Here is a 25340-nt window from a genome sequence, read left to right on the forward strand (position 1 = left end):
AACACTTTTGGTGAAAAATTTTACTGAAAAATGTTTCAGATTTTCAGAATGTCACGGACAGAGTATTCAAAGGAAATTTAACTTGAGTTCAGTCAGTGTCACATATTTACATTGGGGATAGTGGCATTTATATTTTAGTAATTTATTTTTAATTTATATACTCCATAATTTATATATAAATTAATGCCATAATTATATTGTTGTATGCTTTATTTGTTTCCAAATGAGGCAGCCATTTATTTTCTGTATTGTCTATTTTAATGCCTTGTTAATATAAAAAATCTGACAATGATGCCAACAATGGTTTGCTTACTCTAGCTTTAGTGTTGTATATACAAATGTTTTTTTATTTTTTATAAAGTTTTAATTTTGAAAACGTATTTATATTTTAATGAGGTCTTCGAGTTTTAGATCGCACTGTTTATACCATACACGTTTATCACATTGACAGTATTGTCATTGATTCAAAAGATTGTCATTGAAGGCCCAAAATCAGAATGCATATAGTGACATCGTGTGGCCATTTTAGAGTATGAAGGCTGGCGACTGGTTTTTGAACCCGCCCACAACACTGACGCGCATTGGTGTTACCCAATCGCACGTATGCGCTTCATCTCAACTATCATTGACGTTGAGTACAGCCAATGGGAGAGCTCGGTTTCTATGTCCGGGAAGCGCTATAAACTTAAGGCCTAACCAGACGATTCCTGAGTGCCGACGTTCATTACCAACGTCGAAAGGTAATTTTTTTTTCTTATACCTTTACTAACCTTAATTTGTAAAACGCAATTAATTAATGCTATTTACTTACGTATTTAATCTTGTTTTGGAGATCATTTTTGTAACAGATCTAAGTATCTAAACGGACAGTTGTAAGTGAGATACCTCGCGTTTCTCTAGCCGTGCAGCCTGAAAGGCTCAAAGCCTAAGCGCGAACTCGAAACCCATTTGCGTCTATAACGTTTCGTATTTCATGGCTTCCCATGCATAAACATAATATGTCTATGTTCCCATGTATCAAAAAAAACTTCGCAGTCATTGATATTCTACATACTTTTGAAAAATGAGGATTGTGTCGCTGGTTTAGATCAAAGGATCGGTTTGGGACAGTGAATGGCGGCTCTTTTGTCTATATTAACGTTACACGCTGAGCGGCAGTCAGTCAATCGGCTCACTTAAAATAGAGCAGGTTTCAACGTGTATAGCAACTTGTATCATGGTTAACCGTTTCAGTTTTAACCTTGTGTAGGTAGAACTGATAAAAATATAACAATATAAGTGATCATTTAACGTTAAAGAGTTTCGCATGAGCTGGATAATGCCATATTATATCCATTCATTAGCTTAGCCTTTTTAAAAACGGCGAGCAGCATTTTTTTTCGTGCAAGTAACTTATTGATCTGTATAGTTCTTGGCATAACCGTGTTATTTACATCTCTGCGTTCCCTCTTGTTGCTCCTACAGTTACCATGGCCGAAAACGATGTTGATAATGAGCTGTTGGACTACGAGGAAGACGAGGAGCCGCAAACCGCCGTGGACAGTGTCGTCCCAGCCGGCAAGAAGGAGGTGAAAGGCTCCTACGTCTCCATTCACAGCTCCGGGTTCCGCGATTTCCTCCTGAAACCAGAGTTGCTCCGAGCGATCGTCGACTGTGGCTTCGAGCATCCTTCTGAGGGTGAGGATTTGTGTAACGTAAAAAGTTGGTTTTGAAAAAAAAAAACGGTTTTACTTGAGTAGGCTACACTATAATTGCATAAAGTTAAAAAGTATTAAGGGATGCACCCAGAGGATTTTGTTTTTTTTGCCTATACGAGTTTAACAAACAACTATTGACCGATACCAGTCAATTGCTCTCTTATTTGACATTTTGTCATTAAAATGTTAGTTTTGAGCATGTTTTAACATGCCTTTTTCATGCTATGGCTGATATGCAGATGTTTTTCATTTGATCAAATATCGGCTGATACATTGTGCCTCTCTGGCCTGATTTTACAGATAGGCCTTAGATTAAGATTAGATTAAGGCCTTAGATTAAGCCAGGATTAGACCTTCATTCAAACATCTTGAGACAAAACAATGATTAGGGCTGTGACACTGGCCGTTTTTTTTTACACTTCATTTAAGAGAACAGACTTTTTACGTGAATATGGCCAAGACTGCCCCATTGACTTGCATAGTATTTTTTACTCTATACTATGGAAGTCAATCTGGGCTATCAACTGTTTGGTTACCCATACTCCTCAAAATATCATCTTTTATGTCCAGAAGAAAGAAATTGATATTGATTTGTAAGTACTTGAGAGTGAGTAAATGACAATTTAAATTTTTGGGTGAGCACTCCAATTTTGGTAAAAAATTGGAGTATTCTTGTTCAGGTCACACATTTATTTTAAACTGACTCTTACTTTATAATCTCTGTTCAAGCTACTTTTTTATTTAATTATTTGACATTTTTTAGAACTTTTTTTAAAGTGCTTTTATTTTCTTAATGTATTTGTTTTTTTCTTTCCCTTAGTCCAGCATGAGTGCATTCCACAAGCCATCCTGGGCATGGACATACTATGCCAGGCAAAGTCTGGAATGGGAAAAACTGCCGTATTTGTGCTTGCCACACTCCAACAGATTGAGCCAGTTGATGGGCAGGTGTGTCTTAATTGCACTGCTATCTCAAAAACAGATATATTGTCAAGGAATGTTGAGGCACATTGTCATAAGCAAGTAAGCTAGTTTGCTTAACTTTTTGCCTCAGTGTAAGATTGGCCGGACTAACATTGTTCCAATAAATTCTGTATTTCTCTGATCTCATTTTTTATTTTTTAGGTTTAGCATTAAATCTTCCCACTTGCAAGAAACAAAACAGCAGTGGACTAGAACTCCTCTTTGTCTGAGTTTATGTCTATGCAAACTGTTATCTTGGATTAAAAGCTTGTATAATGCATGGCGAAGCCAACTAAATTTTTTAAAATGTAATTTTGTCATTGTCTTCTCTGCAGGTTTCTGTGTTGGTTATGTGCCACACACGAGAACTGGCCTTCCAAATCAGTAAAGAGTACGAGCGCTTCTCCAAGTACATGTCCAACGTTAAGTGTGCCGTCTTCTTCGGTGGCTTGTCCATAAAAAAGGATGAAGATGTGTTGAAGAAGAGCTGCCCTCACATTGTGGTGGGAACTCCAGGGAGGATCCTTGCCCTTATTCGCAACAAGACCTTGAACCTCAAAAATGTCAAACACTTTGTTTTGGATGAATGTGACAAGATGCTGGAGCAGCTGGGTGCGTTTTTATTTTTATTTATTGCATGGGCTGCTATATGGAGGTGGATGTTTCCCATTCACCAGAGGTCTAACTGTGTGTGATTGTGTATTAGATATGAGACGGGATGTCCAGGATATCTTCAGACTGACGCCTCACGAGAAGCAGTGCATGATGTTCAGTGCCACATTAAGCAAAGAGATCAGACCGGTCTGTCGCAAATTCATGCAAGACGTGAGTCATCCTTTTCTTTTCTTATATATGCGTTTTATTTTTCAATTTTAATTAGGGTTGTGCAGTTTTGTCTATGGGTGTACCCACGTTCCTCAAACTCTAATCAGACACCGTTTGATCCAAGGTGTTCTGAAATGTAAAGGTTCTTCTCTTCTTACAGCCAATGGAGGTGTTTGTTGATGATGAGACTAAGCTTACACTGCATGGTCTTCAGCAATACTATGTCAAACTGAAAGACAGTGAAAAGAACCGCAAACTGTTTGACCTTCTTGACGTTCTTGAGTTCAACCAGGTGACTGTCATTTCATCACGTTTTTACCGTCATTTGCTTTGAAAGTGGGCCCTTGTCAACTCATACGGTTTGTTTGGATGTAATAGGTGGTGATATTTGTCAAGTCAGTTCCACGCTGTGTGGCTCTGTCTCAGCTGCTGGTGGAACAGAATTTTCCAGCCATTGCGATCCACAGGGGAATGGATCAGGAAGAAAGGTAAGACACTTGCTGATCCCATGATATTTCAATGGTTGGGTGAGAAATGCAAATTCTGAAATAGTTTCTCATTCTCTCCCCTGCAGATTGTCTCGGTATCAACAGTTTAAAGATTTTCAACGGCGGATCCTGGTGGCTACTAATCTTTTTGGCCGTGGGATGGATATTGAGCGTGTTAATATAGTTTTCAACTATGACATGCCTGAGGACTCAGACACATACCTACACAGGGTATTTATGCATCATGGGCTGTAGCATTCTACTTTTCACCAATACTAGAAGTGTAATAACTGCCTCAAGATTAAAATTAGGACTGGGCCTTGGAAACACGGACAACTTAAGAATGTTAAACTTATTCTATCTTTTAGGTTGCTCGTGCTGGTAGGTTTGGCACCAAAGGATTGGCTGTCACCTTTGTATCAGATGAGACTGATGCAAAGATCCTGAATGATGTGCAGGACCGTTTTGAAGTCAACGTTGCAGAGTTGCCTGAGGAAATCGACATCTCCACCTACAGTAAGAAATCAGCAAAAGAAATGTGCATTTAATGTTCTAGTTATGTTGATCTTTTTGTGCGTTTAAGATGGAGATGGCCTGATAATACCTGAGTATCTAGTAATCCAAAACTAATAGGTTTTTTTTTTTTAAGCGAGATCTTTACCTAATTAACTTACGAACTACACACTGCTTCATTATAAATGGAGAAAATTGGGGGAAAAAATAGGCTTAAAATGTTTATATATATATATATATATATATATACAGTTGGGTTCAAAATAATAGCAGTCCAACATCACTAACCAGATCAATCACTGTTTTTGGTAGAAATTATATTTCTACATGGCAAATAATTTACTATTAGGTGTAGTAGAGTAATAGAAAAACAACAGACCCAACAGTCATGACATGTATGTTGCTAATTCTGTATAATTGAATCATTAATTGAAAGGGGTGTGTTCAAAATAATAGCAGTCTGGAGTTCAATAAGTGAGGTTAATCATTCTGTGAAAAAATTAGTGTTAATAAGTGGCCCTTATTTAAGGACGAAGGCAGTACTGTACTGTACATGGTGGTTATAGTGCATTTCTCTCTGAAGATCTGAATAAAATGGGCCGTTCCAAACATTTTTCAGAAGAACAGCGTACTTTGATTAAAACGTTGATTGGAGAGGGGAAAACTTATAAAGAAGTGCAGAAAATGATAGGCTGCTCAGCTAAAATGGTATCAAATGCTTTAAAATGGCAACCAAAACGAGAAAGACGTGGACGAAAACGGAAAACTACCGTTCGAATGGATCGAAGAATAGCCAAAATGGCAAAGACTCAGCCAATGATCAGCTCCAGGGTGATTAAAGAAGATCTAAAGTTACCCGTGAGTAAAGCAACAATTAGAAGACTCCTATGTGAAGCCAAGCTATCAGCAAGAAGCCCCCGCAAAGTCCCATTGTTGAAAAAACGACATGTGCTAAAGAGGATACAATTTGCCAAAGAACACATTGACTGGCCTAAAGAGAAATGGCGCAATATTTTGTGGACTGATGAAAGCAAGATTGTTCTTTTTGGGTCTAGGGGCCGCAGACAGTTTGTCAGACGACCCCCAAACACTGAATTGAAGCCACAGTACACTGTGAAGCATGGTGGCACAAGCAACATGATATGGGGATGTTTCTCATACCATGGTGTTGGGCCTATTTATTGTATACCACGGATCATGGATCAGTTTGAGTACATCAAAATACTTAAAGAGGTCATGTTGCCTTATGCTGAAGAGGAAATGCCCTTGAAAGGGGTGTTTCAACAAGACAACGACCCAAAAAACACCAGTAAGCGAGCAGCATCTTGGTTCCAGACCAACAAGATTAACATTATGGAGTGGCCAGCTCAATCCCCGGACCTTAATCCAATAGAAAACCTGTGGGGTGACGTCAAAAATGCTGTTTTTGAGGCAAAACCAAGAAATGCAGAGGAACTGTGGTCTGAAGTGCGATCGTCCTGGGCTGGAATACCTGTTCGTAGGTGCCAGAAGTTGGTCGACTCCATGCAACGCAGATGTGAAGCAGCTGTGTATTGAAATAAAAGTTATTATTATTTTAGTTATTAAAAGTTATTATTAGGATTTTGAGCTTTACTCACTTTTTTAAACACACTGCTATTATTTTGGACACAACTATATATAGGCCTATGTAAAATTTAAAAAGGGGGGAGGCCCGAACCCAGAGTACTCCCCTTTGATCTGTGGTTAGGATAGTAATCAGGCTAGTTTGAGAAGATGGGGTGGTGGAGGGATGCAGAAAAAATTGTCAAGAAACATGGGTGAGTCAGTTACGTAGTTATAGGTGTCCTCTCATTCTGATTGGATGAATCATTTGAATTTTTTTCTCCCAAACTTTAATAAAACATCATTAAAGGTGCATTGTGTAATATTTAGGAGGATCTGTTGACAAATGCAATATCACATACATAATTATGTTTTTAGTGGTGTATAAAGACCTACTTAATGAACCGTTATATTTTTATTACCTTAGAATGAGTCATTTCTTTCTACATACACCGCGGGTCCCCTTACATTGAAATGCGCCGACATGTTTCTACAGTGACCCCATAATGGACAAATGCGTTTAGTACCTTTGTTCTTCGAGCATATAAGCTAACTAAAGTCAGTGAATAAAACGCTGACACAATGATGAACAAGTAACAATAATATTCGCAATAACATATTGTTTTACTGAATAATCAAGTAAACATAATTTCTTAATTTATCTTTGTAAAGAAACCGCATTGCTGAACTGGCTACTCTCTGCTGTCTCAGACGACATTCGACAGTTCGCAACCTCACCACTAGATGCCACTAAAAATTACACAGTGCACCTTAACTCTTCGGGGTCGCCGATCACGCCGGCGTGATCAAGTTACATGACCAGTTTAAGACGTCGAAGCATAAAAACAAAGTCACGTTGAGCGCTGCCGTCCAATTCTGTCGAAAGTGCTGGCTTGAAATTCTATTTTACTTTTTGTTTTGTGTTGATAGACCAAGTAAAAACGGAGATATGCTCATTTAAACTTTATATAAAAAAATACTGACGCGTTCGTAAAAGAACGCCAGATGGGATGCGACAGGCGTTGCATTTATTCTAATAACTTCGTCGGTTTTTGTCATAAAACAAAACGGAGAAAAATGTGTGAATCTGCTGACTCTGCTCTTCAGGCTGCACATTTTAGGGAATGGAGGAGGAGCCAACTGAGCTAAGACGCAAAATTGAAAGGCAGAGGATTTACGGAGTTGATAAAGAGAGACATATATACGTTATATATAGAGAGAGAGATTATTGCTAGTTTTTGGAAGAGTTTGAGTAGATTTTGAGAATAGTTTAGGAGTAGTGTAGATAGTTTAGATAAACTGTTTTGAGGAGAGGCACAGATAAAAAATAAAAATAAAAAAACACCTGATATTTGTTGTAAATAGTTGTATGTATAATTTGATTTTGTGTTAATTTTACCTTTTGTATGGTATATTTTCACTATTGAGGAACCCCTCTTACTCAAGGAATGAAAGCCCTGTAATGTAGCTATCTGTGTAATTGTACATGAAGTGTTTTGTAGAGTTTCTAAGCAAAAAAGAAAAGAAAAAACGCCTATTGCCACACCTGCTTTTTGCTGCATATAGTTTAATTTTATCTCAATTTTACATTTTTTATGTTGTATTTGCACTATTTGCGAACCCTCATACTCTGGGAATGCAAGGCCTTAAATATAGCTCTCTGAATAATTGTGTGCACAACATTTTTTAAAAAGTGGCTGAGCTAAAAAGAAAGAAAAAAAGCCTATGGCTACACCCCCTTTTTTTTGTAAATCATATTTTTTTTGTATGTAGTTTGATTATATCTGAATTGTACCTGTAAAAGTTGACATTTACAACTTGAGTTTACATTTTAAACCTTTTAAAATGCTTCATTGAGCATGTTTGTGTTTTTTGTAGTAGAAAAGCTATAATTTTCTATTTGGATTTTGTGTTTTTTGTGTGATTTTGGGTCCATTATGTTGATAGAGTACATCAAAGTGAAAAACTAATTGTCTGATCATATAGGTGATGTTGTGCTGAAAAAAATTATACCAAACATTGGTATGGTAAACATTTGTTTATGTTGCAAAATTTAAAAAAAAATAAAAGTACTCAAAAACGGCCAAAATAGCCCAAGACTCCGAAGGGTTAAGGGGAGACACTACAGGTGAATAGGGCATTTTTTTTAACTAGCACATATCACCATGAAACTTTGCCAGTAGATTACTACATTAAGATGAGAAAAAAATGTATTACAAGTTTTCTGTAATTTAATGTTTAAATATGCAAATGAGGCATTGTCTAATTAAATATGCGCTATTTGCATATATTTTAAAAAACGAAATCTGAGTATTGGACAAAGCCAGGTTCAAAATAATTTTTTCATTGTTCACATATTAGATGGGGAAAAAATTACAGAGGGATTTATGGATATCTACTTTTGTTATCCTGTAAATCAGAATATACTGTCAATAGCCTTAAAATGATTTTCGCCCTGTCTTTTGGAATAAAATGTTATATAAATCACTAAAATCAGGCTAGGAATAATATATTTAGAAATGCCTCTGTAAAGGTCTTCATAATATAACTAGGTACCAGACTGGAAAGTTTGGTGTATATAGGTGCTACTGAAGTGGAGATTTCAGGCTTGGAGTATGACAAAGTCATTTTGAGAAAACGGGCTTTAAAGATTTGGCATCAGCCAATCAGATTGTGCATTTAGAGTAAAATCCCCCCTTTTACTTTCACGATTGGTTGGTTATAAAAAGGAAATGACCATATTTGGAACCCGACAGCATTGTTCAGGAGAGAGAGAGCTTTCTAACGGTGTGTGTGATGGCAGGGTGCAGATCGCGATTGCGGAGCAGAGGGATGATTTATAACGACAACTTTTGATGAATGTATGAGAAATCTACAGATGCAAACTGCCAAAGTGTAGTAAAATAAAGACCTAAATGTGTATTTTGGACTTTTTTTTCACCACAAGTCTGAAAGAAGACATGTTATTGAAGACAAATATCTCAAAATTGACCAGTGAAAAAAAACGATGTTTTTGCCTGCCGTGTCTTGCCTTAAGTGAATGTGAGTGTAGAACTCTTACTGCTACATCTGGCAAAATCTTAATGTAAAAATATTCAATTACTATGCGTTACAAGAGTCAACATTCTAGATGTTAAACTATACTGCCGTGCAAAGGCAAAAGACCGTAACTTCGTTTTTGGTCGAAAAATATAAATAACTAATTTTGGCACATTCAAGACCTCCTTTATCATGTGGATAAGTATCTTGAGTCAAATCCGTTGTTTTTTCGAAACATGCATCTAGCTGGCAGAGTGCCAAAACTTCGCCGGCGCCTTCAGCACCACCCTGAACCCGGTCGAGCCGACGCCGGACTAATATATCACAGGGAGTGATAATAATTAAAAAGCAAGGGTATATTGGTGCATACAACATAAGGAAGCAAGAAGTGTTGGTGCATACAACATCAGACTAGCTTTTACAAGCTGGTTATACATACAATCACAGTGTCCGGAATTAATCCGTGGGACGAGCGAAGTGCACAAGCACAATAATATGCCAGACCACCGCATATTGAAAAGAAGCGTAACACAGAAGATTGTGCTATAAATGCATTAGTCGTTTAGGTAGTCCAGAACCCGCTCCCTACTGAGTCTCAAGGGGGAAAGCACTGCGTAGGCTACTTTTCGTGAAATGGACGAGGAGCGTGACACCTTCGAACAATAATCTCGGTAAGCGCATGTGAAAGTATGCGTCTTTCAGATCCACCGCTATAAACCAGTCTCCGGGTCGAATGTGCGCGAGGATCTGTTTTATCGTGATCATTTTGAACGCATGTTTAGCAAGTCTTATGCCACTCGGTACCACTTGAAAATACTCTTTACCCCATGGAGGAATTTTGTCATGTCTAATGTCTAGGCTATTAATAGGGTCACCAGAATGCAACCAAAGCACAGGATAGCGATAAGTAGATGGCTATAATTGTAAATCATACAAAATAAATGCCATGATCCCTAGATTTTATATATCTGCACTCTGCACTGGGATTCAAGCAGCTGCTGCTTATTTAAGGTGATGGCGAAAATTTTAGAACAGCAGCGAAAATAATTTTAGAACAGCAGCGAAAATGTAAAAGTAGGCTATATAAACTTTAATATATCCTTTTATTGAAACGGGTGCTTTGCTGTTCAAAGAGACATTTCAAAACATTTCACCCGCTGGCCGCAGGTACTTTCACTTTTGCCGCAGAGACCGTTAATTTATGTATAAATGTGTTGTATTGTTGATAATCCGCGCAGATTTCAGTTGATTCCGTTTAAAGTAATTAATAATAAAACATGAATGAATGCGAAAGAAAAGAGCAGGATGTGCTTTATATTGAAAAGAAATATTAAAAGCGTGATAAGTCGCGAAAGGGAACTGAATTCTACTGATAGGATGCTGTGCGCATGCTCCGAGCGCAACACGCGAGCATAGTAGGTTAGTCTTTGTCTTCGGTTGCGAGCCTAAACGGCCAAATAAACATAGAAATACTTCAAAATGCCAAGCCGAGTATTCCCGTGGTGTAAACACAGTAGAAGGAGTCTCTCTCTCTCTCACTCTCTCTCTGTCTGTGATGGTCAGCGCGATTCCGTAGCCCCCCCCCCACCGACTTTATCATCGTCCATCGCGATGTTTTGCTGGAAACATCGTCAACTGCCAATTTAGGGGACATCGCCCAACCCTAGTTTTAATACTGATGATTTTGGCATACAGCTCATGAAAACCCAAAATTCCTATCTCAAAAAATTTGCATATTTCATCCGACCAATAAAATAAGTCTTTTTTTTTAATACAAAAAAGCCAACCTTCAAATAATTATATTCAGTTATGCACTCAATACTTGGTCGGGAATCCTTTTGCAGAAATGACTGCTTCAATACCTGTGGCACTGCTGAGGTGTTATGGAGGCCCAGGATGCTTCGATAGCGGCCTTAAGCTCATCCAGAGTGTTGGGTCTTGCGTCTCTCAACTTTCTCTTCACAATATCCCACAGATTCTCTATGGGGTTCAGGTCAGGGGAGTTGGCAGGCCAATTGAGCACAGTAATACCATGGTCAGTAAACTATTTACCAGTGGTTTTGGCACTGAGAAAAATGAAATCTTCATCTCCATAAAGCTTTTCAGCAGATGGAAGCATGAAGTGCTCCCAAATCTCCTGATAGCTAGCTGCATTGACCCTGCCCTTGATAAAACACAGTGGACCAACACCAACAGCTGATTGTGGGTACTTGACACTGGACTTCAGGCATTTTGGCATTTCTTTCTCCCCAGTCTTCCTCCAGACTCTGGCACCTTGATTTCCGAATGACATGCAAAATTTGCTTTCATCCGAAAAAAGTACTTTGGACCACTGAGCAACAGTCCAGTGCTGCCTCTCTGTAGCCCAGGTCAGGCGCTTCTGCCGCTGCTTCTGGTTCAAAAGTGCCTTGACCTGGGGAATGCGGCACCTGTAGCCCATTTCCTGCACACGCCTATGCACGGTGGCTCTGGATGTTTCTACTCCAGACTCAGTCCACTGCTTCCGCAGGTGACACCAGGGTGTCAATGATGGCCTTCTGGACAGCAGTCAGGTCGGCAGTTTTACCCATGATTGCGGTTTTGAGTAATGAAACAGGCTGGGAGTTTTTAAAAGTCTCAGGAATCTTTTGCAGGTGTTTAGAGTTAATTAGTTGATTCAGATGATTAGGTTAATAGCTCGTTTAGAGACCCTTTTCATGATATGCTAATTTTTTGAGATAGGAAATTTTGGGTTTTCATGAGCTGTATGCCAAAATCATCAGTATTAAAACAATAAAAGACCTGAAATATTTCAGTTGGTGTGCAATGAATCTAAAATATATGAAAGTTTAATTTTTATCATTACATTATGGAAAATAATGAACTTTATCACAATATGCTAATTTTTTAGAAGGACCTGTAGGTGTTGCTATAATGATTTTGTTAATGGTGATCAGCAACCAAATATTGATAATGTGGAAGTTACTGCCTTTTGCATTGGCATCACTTCTCACTTTTTGCTGACAATACAAAGGCAGAGTACAGTAACTTTAAAATAGTGGTCAAAAGTCAAGTTTGAGGTCAAGATTTTTTTATGTAGATAATTTTCATTACTTAAACATCTAATTGCCTGATCTTCAGTGTCCTACCTATAATTAATTTGGCGGGACAACTAAAAATCTTCAAAGTCATTTTTCTCAGTTCCACACTCTAGCGAGTTAAGATCTTTTGCCTTTGTAGGGCATTATACATTCATGATTGTACAGTACTATAAAAATATATATACAGTGGAGGGTAGGCCAATAAAAAAAATTGTGCAGCACATTCCAAAGATACTGTAATCAACACTCTCTTAGTATGTATCAATGACCTATGTATCAATCCAAAAATGCAAAAAAGGTCTGCACTCTAAAAAATATCTTATTGTAAACGGGAGATAAAGTTAACAAACGTTTTGGCTCTTTGCGTTTGTGTGTCTTTATTTGGCTTACAAACATAATAGATATAATAGAACAAATTAATTTGCTGTATGTTTTTGTGTAAAACTATCATAATATAAAAGGCTCCAATGCATAGCGACACAAGTGCTTTTGCTTATCCCAGATGCAGAATTTTGGGATTTAAAGAGTCACTGGCAAGCCTAGCTCTAAGCAATAAGTTTATAGCAGAGCATAAAGAGAAGAGCTTGTTCAATCCGACGATATTTTCAAAAATATGTGACCGGTATATCTGTTGTGAACTAAAATGTTACAGATCAAATTTTCATGTAAAGCAGTTATTTTAAATTTTTCCTGCTGAAAAAAGTCAGCAAATTTAAAATCACTTAAGTCATGGTCATATTCACTGTAAAGCCAATCTTCTAAGCTTTAAAACGACACTCATTTTGTGTTAGTTAAAAAAAATGTTAAGTTACGTGATAACTTGGTTGCGCACCCACTTTCAATTAAGAGGTTAACAATTAATTGATCGTTAGTATAAACCATGATTGATTATGAGAATTTATGTGAATTGACATCCGTACTCCTAATGCTTCTTTTTTTCTCTCTCTCTCTCTCTCTAGTTGAGCAGTCCAGATGAGCTCGATGTGTGCTGAAGTGAATGGTTGTGGTTGTCCAGCTCTCCGTATCTGTGTCTCGGTGTAGTTTCTGTGACAGCGGAAGAGAGAACCGCCCATTTTATTTTCATATGATCATGCCCTAAAAGCCTTTTCCATTTTGTGTATTTTATTTTATTGTTCCAGGGGATTGGTGGGGAGTCCTTTTTTACTTCTGTTAATTGTGGTTGTTTGATGGTTTGAGAATTAAAAACATTTTATAAAAAATGAAGTGTCGATTTTCATTGTTAAATGGACAGATTTTCTATTGTGTTTTTAAAAACATTGTTCTGTTTGTTGGCGTGATCTAGAATGTCAACTGGCTCCTCAACATCTTCGGTGATATTGGGGTTGAACTAACTGGAATAAGGGGTTTAGTGAGCAATATTGAAGAACTACAGCTCCATAATCCTTAAGAAATAGTGTCTGGTGGTCCAGTGAATATGGAAACGCATGTTTTTATTTTATTAACCATATGATTAAATTCTTTAATATCATTAACTAATAAACTAAAGTACTGATTTTATTTTACTGCCAGTTCCTGATAGTGTCAATGAGGAAATGGACATGTATTACTGTAGAGCCTCCCACATTTATGATGCTTTTCAGTATGCTACACAAAATGGTTATTCATGGTTATATCAATGGTTATTCTAGTGAAATATATCCTGTTGTTATTCCTAAATTATACAGCAATGAAAACATAAATCAGCAAAAATAAATGTCCTGCTCTGAGGCAGTATAAATAGTTTTTGTGCTTCAAGGTCAGGATAAAGGGGTACAAGTCTCTTATGTGGCATGACATTTTTATACCATGTCACGCAATTTCTATAAACTTTCTGATGACTCACACAATGTTTGTTCATTATGGCCCTTTTGCTTTCACATTAGTCATGATGTGAGATGCGTCACATAGATGCATGAGTTTATTGCTAGATGAATTGGCAAAGTGGCACCTAATTTATTCTGCTTTTTTTATAGCATATTAATATTCTGGTATGGCTTAAGTGTTAAGATATTACCCTCCAGTGACTGGAGATGACAAATTCAGTAAGAAAGCACTTGCAACCTTTGATTATTAATGGGACTCAGGTTAAAAAAGTGGAGGGATATAAGAACCTTTGAAAGCGTTATAAATCTACACTAGTTCCTGAAGATATTCATCGTTGCAACAAACATAACTAAATGGTGTCCATTGGTGTTTTTTTTAGTGTGTGTTGCCTATTTATGTGAAGCACACCTGTAGTCATAACCAATTGCCTCAAAGAGATTAAAGCTCTAAACTAAAATATTTTGTGGCATAAGCAAATTGTAATCATATTAAAACACAAAGGTCTGGTTTCACAGGCAGGCCTTAGTTAAAGCTCCACTCCGTAACTTTTTTGGGTTAAAAAAATGTTTGTTTTTTCCTCAAAGTTTTTTTTATTGAACGTCTTATCAAACATAAGATATACTTTTACAATACATTTTCTTTTTATGTTAACCCACCCACCCAAGAGCAATCCCCACCTGTTGCACCAAACCACATATTAATTTGAAAAAACAAAACAATTATTGACATGTTTTAGAGAAGAAAGCACAAGTATGTACAGTATATTACTCTGAAATTGAGAGTAGAGAGGGATCCACCTTTCTAATTTGGTCCAGAACCGGTTGCCAGATATCCAAAAATTTATAGGCACAGCCTGCTGTAGCGTTCCTTATTTTTTCCATGGTCAGATTGTATAAAAGATCAATGAGCCACATTTCGAATGTTGGAGGGTACTTGTCTTTCCATTTAAGCAGTATCTGCCGTCGGCCTAAAAGAGTAGTAAATGCTATGAGGCTTTTGTTGTTATGATTTAAGTGAAAATGCTGCGGAACAATGCCAAATGCAGAGATCATGGCATCAGGCTCTATGACTGTCCCCAAAGTGTCGGAAATAAATTTAAATATAGACTTCCAAAAAACTTCAAGTTTTGGACAGAACCAAAACATGTGAAACAGAGTACCTGGTTCGGCCTCACGTCTATCACAGTGAGTATCTATGTCTGATTTAAATTTTGCCAGTTTTACTTTAGACCAATGCAGTCTATGAACAACTTTAAATTGCATCACTCGATGTCTTTAACATATTGAAGATGAATGAATGTTTTTCAATGTAAATTCCCATACATCCTCAGAAATTCCTATAGACAGTTCCTCTTCCAACAATCTTTTCACGTGAGCCAGAGGTCCCATATTATGTGTATTCATTACACTATATATTTTACCAATGGCCCCCTTGGAATATGGATTCACTTTTAGGACAGTCTCAAGAAGTGACTCAGGTGGTAATGAGGGGTAGTGACTAACAGACGATGCAGCAAAACTACGAAGTTGAAGATATTTGAAGAAGTGAGTGTTGGGAATTTGGAATTTAGTTTTCACTTGCTGAAAGGTTGCAAAAAGTGCCATCAATATACATATCCTTTAGTACTCTAAGGCCATTTACAGACCAGGCACCAAAAGAATCATCTACAATAGGAGTAAACATGTGATTTCTTACTATAGGAGCAAAGACTGATACGTCATTAAGTGAAAAATGTCTTCTAAACTGTCCCCATATTTTGAAGGAGTGCTTAACCACTGGATTCAGAGAGTATTTATATATTGTTTATTTTTTTATTTGAACATGTAAATAAAAAAATTAAAAATCAATCAAAGAAAATAATAATAGAAAAACAAAACAAATGAACATCAAAGTAAAAACTCCATACTTTCAAAAACTTAAAGACTTCTATTTACATGCACAAAAGGAGGTAGGAAGAAGTAAAACTTATATACTCCTACCCCTATACCATTACAACCATGTTTAACGAGATAACTACAAAATAATAAATCTGCGGAGATAATAAATCTATAATCAATGAAAAAATATATTCAAAAAGTTCTAATCACATAATATTACACAAACACAACAATATTTATACATACTACAAATGATTCAATATAGGCCTAGCACAGTTTATTATTAGCACTGAATTTCTCTATACCTCTGGAATATAGTTTCTTTGAACATCTTTTTGAAATGGAATAAGTTTGGACATTGCTTTAATTCATTATTTAGTTTGTTCCATAATTTAACACCACTAACAGATAAACAGAAACTTTTCCTAGTAGTTCGAAAAGTGGGAGTTTTAAAATTCGACTTTCCCCTTAAGTTGTAACCTCCCTCTCTTTCAAAAAACCTTTTCAGTATATTGCCAGGCAATAAATTGTTTCTAGCCTTGAACATAATGACCGCTGTTTGAAATTCAACTAAATCAAATAATTTTAATGCTTTTGACTGTAAAAATAAAGAGTTGGTATGATCCAAATATCCAGAGTTATGAATTATTCTCATTGCTCTTTTTTGAAGCATAAATAACGATTGCAATAGATGTTGATATGTGTTGCCCCAAACCTCTACACAGTAATTTAAATACGGTAGCACCAATGAACAATACAAAATGTGAAGTGATCTGTAATCCAGAATGTAATTAGCATTAGCCAGGACTGAAATACTTCTTGACAATTTTGTTTGAATGTGTTTTATGTGAGATTTCCAGCAAATCTTGTCATCTATAATCACTCCAAGAAATTGTATTTCATATACTCTTTCTATGTTAACACCATCGATCTGTAACTGAACTTGATTACTAAATTTACAATTGCCAAATGTCATGAATTTAGTTTTACTCAAATTTAATGATAATTTATTTATATCAAACCACTGTTTAATTTTTCTGAATTCTGAAGTGATGGCAATGCTGAGCAGAGCAATGCATGTAAAGAAGCAGGATGGCATGAAAAATTCTCAAGGGACAGCCACTTAGGACCACCAGCATGCGAGTTAAACCAATATAACATAGAACGAGCATTGGCTGCCCAATAATAGTACTGAAAATTGGGTAATGATAGTCCTCCATGCTCTCGGTGTCGCTGCAGCACACTTTTACGGATGCGTGCATTTTTCCCATTCCATATAAAAGTTGATATCAGCTTGTCTATCAGTAGGAAAAACGATTTGGTTAAAAATATCGGGATACACTGGAACAGATATAGAAAAAAATATGGGAAACAGCGAACTCTTCGCCCAATTGACTGTGAGACCCAGATTCTCGAGATGCTCGAGTAATGTGGTTCTGTGTTCTATGAGCTCTAGAATGTGATCGAGCTAGAATCAGCCAATCGTCCAAGTAGTTCAAAACTCGGTAACACTTTATAATAATTGCACACTATTAATCATTAGGTAAGCATAAGTAAACAGGTAATTAATAATTTATAAAGCATCAATATATATTAATAAGCAGTTTATAATTACAGCTATAAATGCTTTATTATTGATTTAAAAGCACATCTATTATGCATTAGTACAGCATTTATAAAGGAGATTTAAAGGCTGTTAAATATCTCTATGTTCTGTATCACTGTGTTGTGTTTGTTTCATTTTTCTTTAAATCTCCTTTATAAATGCTTTACAAGGCATGAATAGTCCTCACTTTAGATGAGCTCACAAAAATAGTAAACTGACCAATACTAAATGCTTTATAACTACCTGAATGTACTCCATTTACTTACACTTTCTAAGTGATATTATGAACCACTGACAACTCTTAAATAACTGGTTTGTAAATAATGCTATACTTCTTTTAGAAATTATTAATTAATCATTAACAAAGTATGAAAATACAATTATTAAACACATTATAGATATGCTTATAAATCAATAAATAAACATTTATAGCTGCATTTATAAACTGCTTATTAATGTCTATTAATGCTTTATAAATGATGAATTAACTGTTTACTCATGCTTAACTAATGATTAATAGCGTGCAGTTATTATAAAGTTTTACCCAAAACCCGCATGGCCTGAAGTCTCAGGGGTGCAAGGGCCGTGTCCATGCACTTCGTAAATGTACGGGGTGCTAGGGAGAGGCCCAACGGTAGGACTGTGTATTGATATGCCTGGCCCTCGAAGGCGAATTTCAAGAATCGTCTGTGACGTGACGCTATTTGTTTTTGGAAAAAGGCGTCTTTCAGATCTATTGACATAAACCAGTCTCCCTGGCGCACTTGCGCGAGGATTTTCCTGGTTGTCAGCATTCTGAACTGGCGCTTCATAAGCACTCTGTTCAGCTGTCGCAGATCTAGAATGGGTCTGAGAGCCCCGTCTTTTTTCGGTACCAGAAAATATCTGCTGTATAGCCCCCCTTCGCTCTGAGCCTGAGATAAAGGTTCTATGGCCCCTTTGCTCAGCAGTTTTGCTATTGCGGCTCGAAGTAGATACTTCATTGTTTACCGTGGTTTCGACTCGCGCCGTGTAACGGCGGGGATGTCGAGCGAACTGTAGCGAATAGCCTCTTTTTATAGTGTTCAACACCCATTCTGATACCCCGGGAAGCTTTGCCCAAGCCTCTGCGTGAATAGCTAGAGGTAGAATGAAATCCGGGCTCTGGCCGCGGCATAGCGGCGGCCGCAGAGCTTCGGTGTGCTGAGACATAAACACTGTGTTTACAGTGTGCGAGGCGGGAGGAGCGCCGATCATGGCGGGCAGCCTGGTCGCACTCGAATTCTCTATGACAGATTGTGGAGAGAGAGCGAGCGGGACAAACCCCATGGGGTTGAGCGTTTCTGTGAGGGAATGTGGGCGCGGGACAGGGGGCACACTCACTGCACTGAAAACACTGTCGGCTTGTGCTGACTGAATGTGTTTCGTTTTCGTTTTTACAGAAACCGAGGGACACGTATCGTGTAGTGTTTGTGGGCACTGTGTCGTGGGCACATTCACAAATGTTTTTTTTTTTTTTTTTTTGCACAATTGACATGAGTCGATTTTATTTGTGCTAGCCCTGAACTGTGGCGGGCTGTGTCTGTGTGTGGGAACGGGCACTGAGATGTGGGCATTCTTACAACACTCATAACACCATCGGCCGTGGCCGGAATACCAGAAAATACACTCTTTTTTTGGATTTATCTGGGTCACCGTAAAAATGGCGTTCGTGTGCAGGCAAGCGGGCTGTGGTACCGGCTTTTTACTGCGAAATACACTGGAACAGTCACATTGTTTGGAACTGAACGAGCGAGAAGTTTCGTGGAGTCTGGCCGCGGCGAGACTTAAACACCGTGGGTCTTAGCTGACTGTTTGTGTGTTGGTTTCGTTTAATAGAAAACGTGGCACATGCAGTGTGTAGTGTCTGTGGGCACTGGGTTGTGGGCACATTCACTACATTTAATGCACAATTGACATGAGTCGATCTCATATGTGCGAGCCCTGCACTGTGGCGGGCTGTGTTTGTGTGTAGAAATGAACACTGGGCTGTGGGCATTTTTATTACACTCATAATACCATCATAACACCACACTGTGGCCGGAATACCAGAAAATACACTGCTTATATGATTTTTCTGGGTCGCCATGGAAACGGCATTTGTGTGCAGAGAAGCGGGCCATGGTACCGGCTTGTTTACTGCAAAATACACTGGAACAGTCGCATTCTCTTGGAACTGAACGAGACTAAATTGAGAGAGCTGGAGAGCTGGATTGAACACGGGTCTCCCGTGCCAAGGCTTTGGGTTTCACCACTGAGCCACAGGGGGAAACAACAAAACCTTAAAATACCTCGAGCAGATAAGAGAGCGTCATCACAGTTTTGTGTGTGTTGGCGTTTGTTTGCAGGCGTGCGTGTTATACAACAGTCTCATTGCTGCAATATTGACATTTTCAGCCGCTCAAACTAAGGGGAGCTGAGAAATGTTTGAGAAATGGAGATTGGTCCGGCCTCGGCGGGACTAAAAACACACTCTTTCCTCATTTCGCTGGTGACAATGCCCACAGGGGGCGGGGTAGCTTTCTTATAACATAAAGAAAGCTAGCCGCGGCTTTGATGCTGGCCCGTTTCCCTCACGACTCGCGGGCAGAAGGGGGGAGGTCCACAGAGCTCGCCCAATCCTCACTGTCCGACGCCAGGATAGAGCAGCTGGCCTTCTCCACAGATGCAGCTATCTCGTCGTCATTAATGGTGGAAGCGGCGGTGCGCGGCGGCCATTGTCCGTCAGTGAGCGACTCGATTGAAGCTGGTGAAGCTGGCGGGCGAACCGGCGGGCTTTCACGGCTGGAGAAGGCTCGGGGACCCCCTGAGTATGGCGCTTTGTGGCGCGGCACTACAGCGGGCGGGAGTCTCAGTAACCATGGCAATAGCTGGCCTTCTCTACAGATGCAGCTATCTTGTCGTCACTAATGGCGGAAGCGGCGGCGCGTGGCGGCTGCTGTCCATCAGTGACCGACTCGATTGAAGCTGGTGAAGCTGGCGGGCGAAGCGGCGAGCTTTCACGGGCTGGAGAAGGCTCGGGGACCCGCATAGTACGGCGCTTTGCAATAGGCAATAGTTCCACAGGAACGAAGTGTCTTTAAAAAGACGCTGCTCTTTTAGATAAAGAGAGAGAGAGAGAGAGAGTGTGAGTCGCGACGGCGAACACACACTCTAGCAGTGAAAAAGGATATTGACGCCGGAAAGCGTAGCAGGTACGGCGGCTAAAGGCGGCGAGGTGAAGGCCAGCGGCTTCAGGCTCGAAGGCTCATCCTGCAGAAGGCTTTCTGTCAACGGCGCGGCTTCTCACTCCGGATCCAGCGATGCAGTAGTGCTTCGCTGAAGAGATGAAAATCAGTTTGTATCAGCCTGTCGAGCGTATTTATAGGCCAAGGCCACGCCTATTCTGGCGGGACTTGATGAAATGTTGGTATCACGTCACGCAGGGCTCTTGATAGACTGCTGCTGTTGCCGCAGGGCAGCCAATAGGCGCAAGCCGCCTTGCCTATGTCTGCATGCTGCCACACAGCGTTTTACATTAATTCAAAATTGAGGATAATTTTTGGTTTCAATATCTCGTGGAAAAGAGGTTTTCCCCATAGCGTAAGATATTACGCAGTACGAGAGATACTCTCGTAAGAGAACGAATAATTTGTTGTTGGTTTTTCCTGTTATTGTCTGCAGAATTCCCCAACCCTGTTGATAAAGTTTCTTACCTTGTTGAATAGAAGCAACTCCAGTGGTTGTGAATTAGGGCTGTCAAAATGGCAGAAAAGCTAAATTCGAATTTCTTTCTTAAATATTAGCATAATTCGAATTAGGTTCGAATTCTAAAAGCAATACTTAATGTTACAGGAAAAACGTACTGTATTGCCTCCTATGCCCTCAAGAGGCAATAACTAATAATAAATTAACACTTCCAAGGGATATGACAGTATTAGTAGAAACCTTTTCTCACATTAGTTTTAAATAAATAAATTGTAGGCTAAAATGCGTATATATTTTTTATAATCTTTATTTAATTATTAAACTCTAGTCATCTTCAATTACAATCACTTGAAAATGTAATAAAAACAGACTTGATTGTTTAAAGAATGTTTAATTATTTGAATAATTGTCTTAACAGTATATAGTATATGCATTAACATAAAAGAAAATAGATAAATAAACTATTGATATTACAGCACTGGAAATTGGTAACATAAAAAATACAAAAATTTTATTTAACATAATTGTTTCTGTTTGCAATATTAATATTTTACTCTTACAATATTTCATTTTGGACATCATTATCAGTAAACTCCCAAGTGAATTGAAAAGAATACATATAACTTTAAATAATTTTATATGAATACATATAGTACATTTAATTTATTGTTGAATTTAGTCATTAAATTACATTATTACTCTATATAGATTCAATTTGAAATAACTTCATATAGAATTTTAATGATGTGTACATTTGTAAAAATACTCAGTCATTACAATTTTACAATAATAATTAATTAACTATAAAATCAAAGAAAGATATTACCGTTCTATCAAAAAGATTTTAATGAGGATGAAAAGAAGGAAAGTGACCACTTCAGTGAGTCTGCTCCTTGGCTCTGCACTGCCAGATGATATAGTTGAAGCAAACTGACTGCTTACCATCGTTGTTGCTCCTGTTGTGATGTTCGGAGCAATGGTTGATGTGGTGAAATTTCGTGGATCTGTGTTAAGAAAGTTTTGACCAAATAATTAAAAAGATCCAAATAATTAAAAAGTTCATGTATAATGATCATTTTTATTGCATTTCATTATTAAACAAAATATGGTTTCATAAGTACATTCAGAGAGAAAATATTACACTTTCTTATAATTATCCTTAGAAAACTTTCCTTAAGATTAAAGATAAAACAAAAACAGATTGTGACACTCACCAGCCGAAATACTTGATGTGATGACATTCAAGAAGATGATGGATTCATTAAGCCCTTGTTTTAGAGAATCCACTATATCTGTTATGTTGGGAACCACACTCTGATTTTGAAAAATTAGCTGAGATGTTACTCCCACTGAGCCAGGCCTAATAATAAAAAAAAGTGTTTTCTTTAATTTGTATAAAAAAAAATATAATGAACATGACAACAGTAGTAAAATCAATTGCTGTTATTATTAAGGCAATTCTGTTTTGTTTCTTTTCAAAAAATGAATCAGTTGTAGATCTGTTAATATTTAGTATGATGTTCATACCCTACATCCTATAAACAATTTGTGTTAGTACACTGCAGCAGAAAGATAGTTATTTTTCAGATGTCAAAAATGTATTAAAGTTCGCATTAAATGTTTGTATGTTTCTGCAACACTAGTGGCATCTAGCGGAATTACAAAAATTAAGCATATTTTCAAGCAACCTTGCAAACGCCCCTTTTGCATTGTGCCTCCCCCAACATCACATCTCTTACTGGTGCTTGTGAAGGCAAGTAAAAAGTAGGCTACTTTCAAATAAAAGGGACATACTTGTAGCTGTGCTGCTATGTGTCAAGATGAGTAAGAAATTGAATAGACTAACACTCTGTCTAGAGCAAATGAGAGTGTCTCGCTTATGATAAACCCGTCTAACGTATCTGCACTATGGGGCATTTATGATATAATGCCGCACAACTGTTTGAGGCAGTCTACCCATCAAACATTATAAACTAGAACTTTTGTCTTTCTGAATGGGGGCAGGATGATGCTGCTGTATGGAATTGAAGCGTGCATTGTAGTGTTTCATTGCAATGCCCTGTTCGCTTTGACTTGTTCATGACACGTTTAATCTTTGAAGGTCTAAGTGAAGCAAATTTTGGTGAGTTCTGTAACCAAAGCTGAATTTATTTTCTCATGTAACACGTCAGCCATGGTCCCACACTGGTAAACATCCTCTGGCTCTGCCTTCTACAGTAGCCAGGCCCAAACTCTCACTATAATTTGAGCTACAAATACTGTATATTGATAGATTTAAGCGGACCCTTCTCAATGTTTGCGGGAGATAAACCCAAGAATGGCATATTAAAGGGGTCCTATTATGCTCTTTTACGAAGTCTTGATTTTGTTTTTTGGGTGTACTTTATTATGCTTTCATGCTTGATTGTTCAAAAAAGACATTATTTTTCCCTTTTTTTTTTTTTACATTATTACAGTTCCTCTCTCCCCAGTCTGTCCCGAACACATTGTTTAGTTTCGGTTTCGATGAAGCCCATCCTTCTGAAATATGAAATCTGCTGTGATTGGTTAGTTTCCCCAGTGTGTTGTGATTGGCAGCGCTTAACGTGTGTTTTGGAAATGTCCCACCTCTCCATATCCGCAAGTTCTGCTCTAGTGTAAATATAAAGAACTATGATTATACAAACAGTAATTGATCACAAAAACATGGTTAATTTTCCTAAGGGGCGGTGAATAGTTCCATTTCAAGAGAAGCTTTTGTGTGTAGCCTGCGTCGTGGTTCTGGAAGCTGTTCTTCGTAAAATGTACAGCGCACAGATAAACACCGGGATTATAATGTTCAGGAACAGTGTTTAAAATAAAATGTACGCATTCTAAGTTCGTCAGCCTTAGGAAGGTCAAACAAATGAGTTGTGGAAAAAACAGCTTCTCTTTGAGATAGCAACAGCTCATCCAGGCCTCTTCCCTTTTCTGCATATTCCGTGGGTGGGGATTATTTAAATGAGCAACATTATGACTTAAAAAAGGACATAAAATAATGACAAAAATCGCGTTGTAGTCCAATCTTGCCTTTCGTTGTAGTTCGTGGGAAGTGGACTCTGTTAAATAAAATATCTCCCATTTGCAATATCTTCTTTAATGGTAGTCAATCGACAATAAACTGAGTTAAGAGAATGCATTTCAACATAAAAAATATTGCATACTTCACCCTGAAGGCATAAAGTAAATTGTTTAAAAATAATAGCTATAGGAAGATTCGAGTTCACAAGTTTAATATCTATAGGAAGAACAAGTTCATGGTATTGATATTTAAAACAAGTTTGAGAGTTTATATAACTTACCAAAACATTATGACAACCGATCTCAGAAATGTATATGGGTATTTTATTGTGTATCCCTGATTAAGCTGGAAAATAAAATAACAAAGAACAATGCAAATAATTTGATTGATATAATGATTAAAGGATAACACGTTTATACAATTTATTTGCATTGTGATTTTAATATAAAATGTTTGCTGAAAAGTTAGTGATTTACCTCAGTTGTTACATTTCTTTCCAGTGCTTTATAAGCAGAAGAAGTTTTATCATTGTAATCTGGAACAAAAGTCCTCACTATTCGAAATTTTAGATAAAGGAATCCTTCATTCTCCGTGGCAGGATCTAGAGATGCTAGGGTGGTTTTTGTAGGGGTTTCTATTGACTTTGTGGTCAAATTCACATAGTTTGGTTTAGCAGTTGTTAGGATTCTAGTTGTTGTTTTTGGAGGACTCACTGTTGATTTTGCAGTTTTCAAAACTGCACTTGTTGCATGTGTAGATGAGATTGTTGGCAAAAGTGTAGGGCTTTGTTTAGTTGTTGTAATTGGCATTTCAGATGTTGTCACAGAATCATGGCTTGTGCTTGTTGAAGTTGATGGCAAAACTGACATTGTTTGAACCGTAGATGAGGTTGTTGGCAAAAGTGTAGTGCTTGGAGTTGTTGTAAATGGCATTTCAGATTTTGGGACTGAAATAGGAATTGTGTTTGTAACTGTTGATGTGGTTAAATTTAAATAAATAGTAGTGCTAAGTTCAGTTGTTGTAATTGCCAATTCAGATGTTGTTGAAGGATCATGGCTTGTGCTTGTGGAAGTTGTGGTTGTCAAAACAGATGTTGTTT

The 25340-nt window shown here is 37.8% G+C and overlaps 1 protein-coding gene and 1 long non-coding RNA gene across 2 annotated transcripts; one reads left to right on the forward strand and one right to left on the reverse strand.

The window, feature by feature from the left end:
* The first annotated feature begins 630 nt into the window (after positions 1–630).
* ddx39aa (DEAD (Asp-Glu-Ala-Asp) box polypeptide 39Aa) lies at positions 631–13702 on the forward strand. The gene is made up of 10 exons (XM_077246391.1): positions 631–740; positions 1465–1677; positions 2518–2645; positions 2996–3272; positions 3367–3485; positions 3646–3777; positions 3864–3973; positions 4060–4204; positions 4342–4489; positions 13149–13702. Exons 2-10 carry the CDS (start codon positions 1470–1472, stop codon positions 13163–13165), a joined length of 1284 nt encoding a protein of 427 aa, XP_077102506.1. The 5' UTR covers positions 631–740; positions 1465–1469; the 3' UTR covers positions 13166–13702.
* A 7792-nt stretch (positions 13703–21494) lies between these two features.
* On the reverse strand, positions 21495–25200 carry LOC143753729 (uncharacterized). The gene is made up of 4 exons (XR_013207807.1): positions 24718–25200; positions 24522–24586; positions 22416–22561; positions 21495–22205 (listed from the first exon to the last, which is right to left on the reverse strand). It is a non-coding gene; the product is annotated as an uncharacterized LOC143753729 (long non-coding RNA).
* Between the last annotated feature and the right edge of the window lie 140 nt (positions 25201–25340).

Source organism: Siphateles boraxobius, unplaced genomic scaffold (assembly GCF_051911475.1).
Source record: "Siphateles boraxobius isolate OS27281-9 unplaced genomic scaffold, OSU_SipBor_1 29, whole genome shotgun sequence".
Lineage (NCBI taxonomy): Eukaryota > Metazoa > Chordata > Actinopteri > Cypriniformes > Leuciscidae > Siphateles > Siphateles boraxobius.

Excerpts from the sequence above, each read along its gene's own strand:
- ddx39aa (XM_077246391.1), top strand. The coding sequence starts at position 1,470 with ATGGCCGAAAACGATGTTGATAATGAGCTGTTGGACTACGAGGAAGAC. Across the intron at positions 1,678-2,517 it reads CTTCGAGCATCCTTCTGAGG|TCCAGCATGAGTGCATTCCA; the intron begins GTGAGGATTTGT and ends TCTTTCCCTTAG. Across the intron at positions 3,778-3,863 it reads ACGTTCTTGAGTTCAACCAG|GTGGTGATATTTGTCAAGTC; the intron begins GTGACTGTCATT and ends TGGATGTAATAG.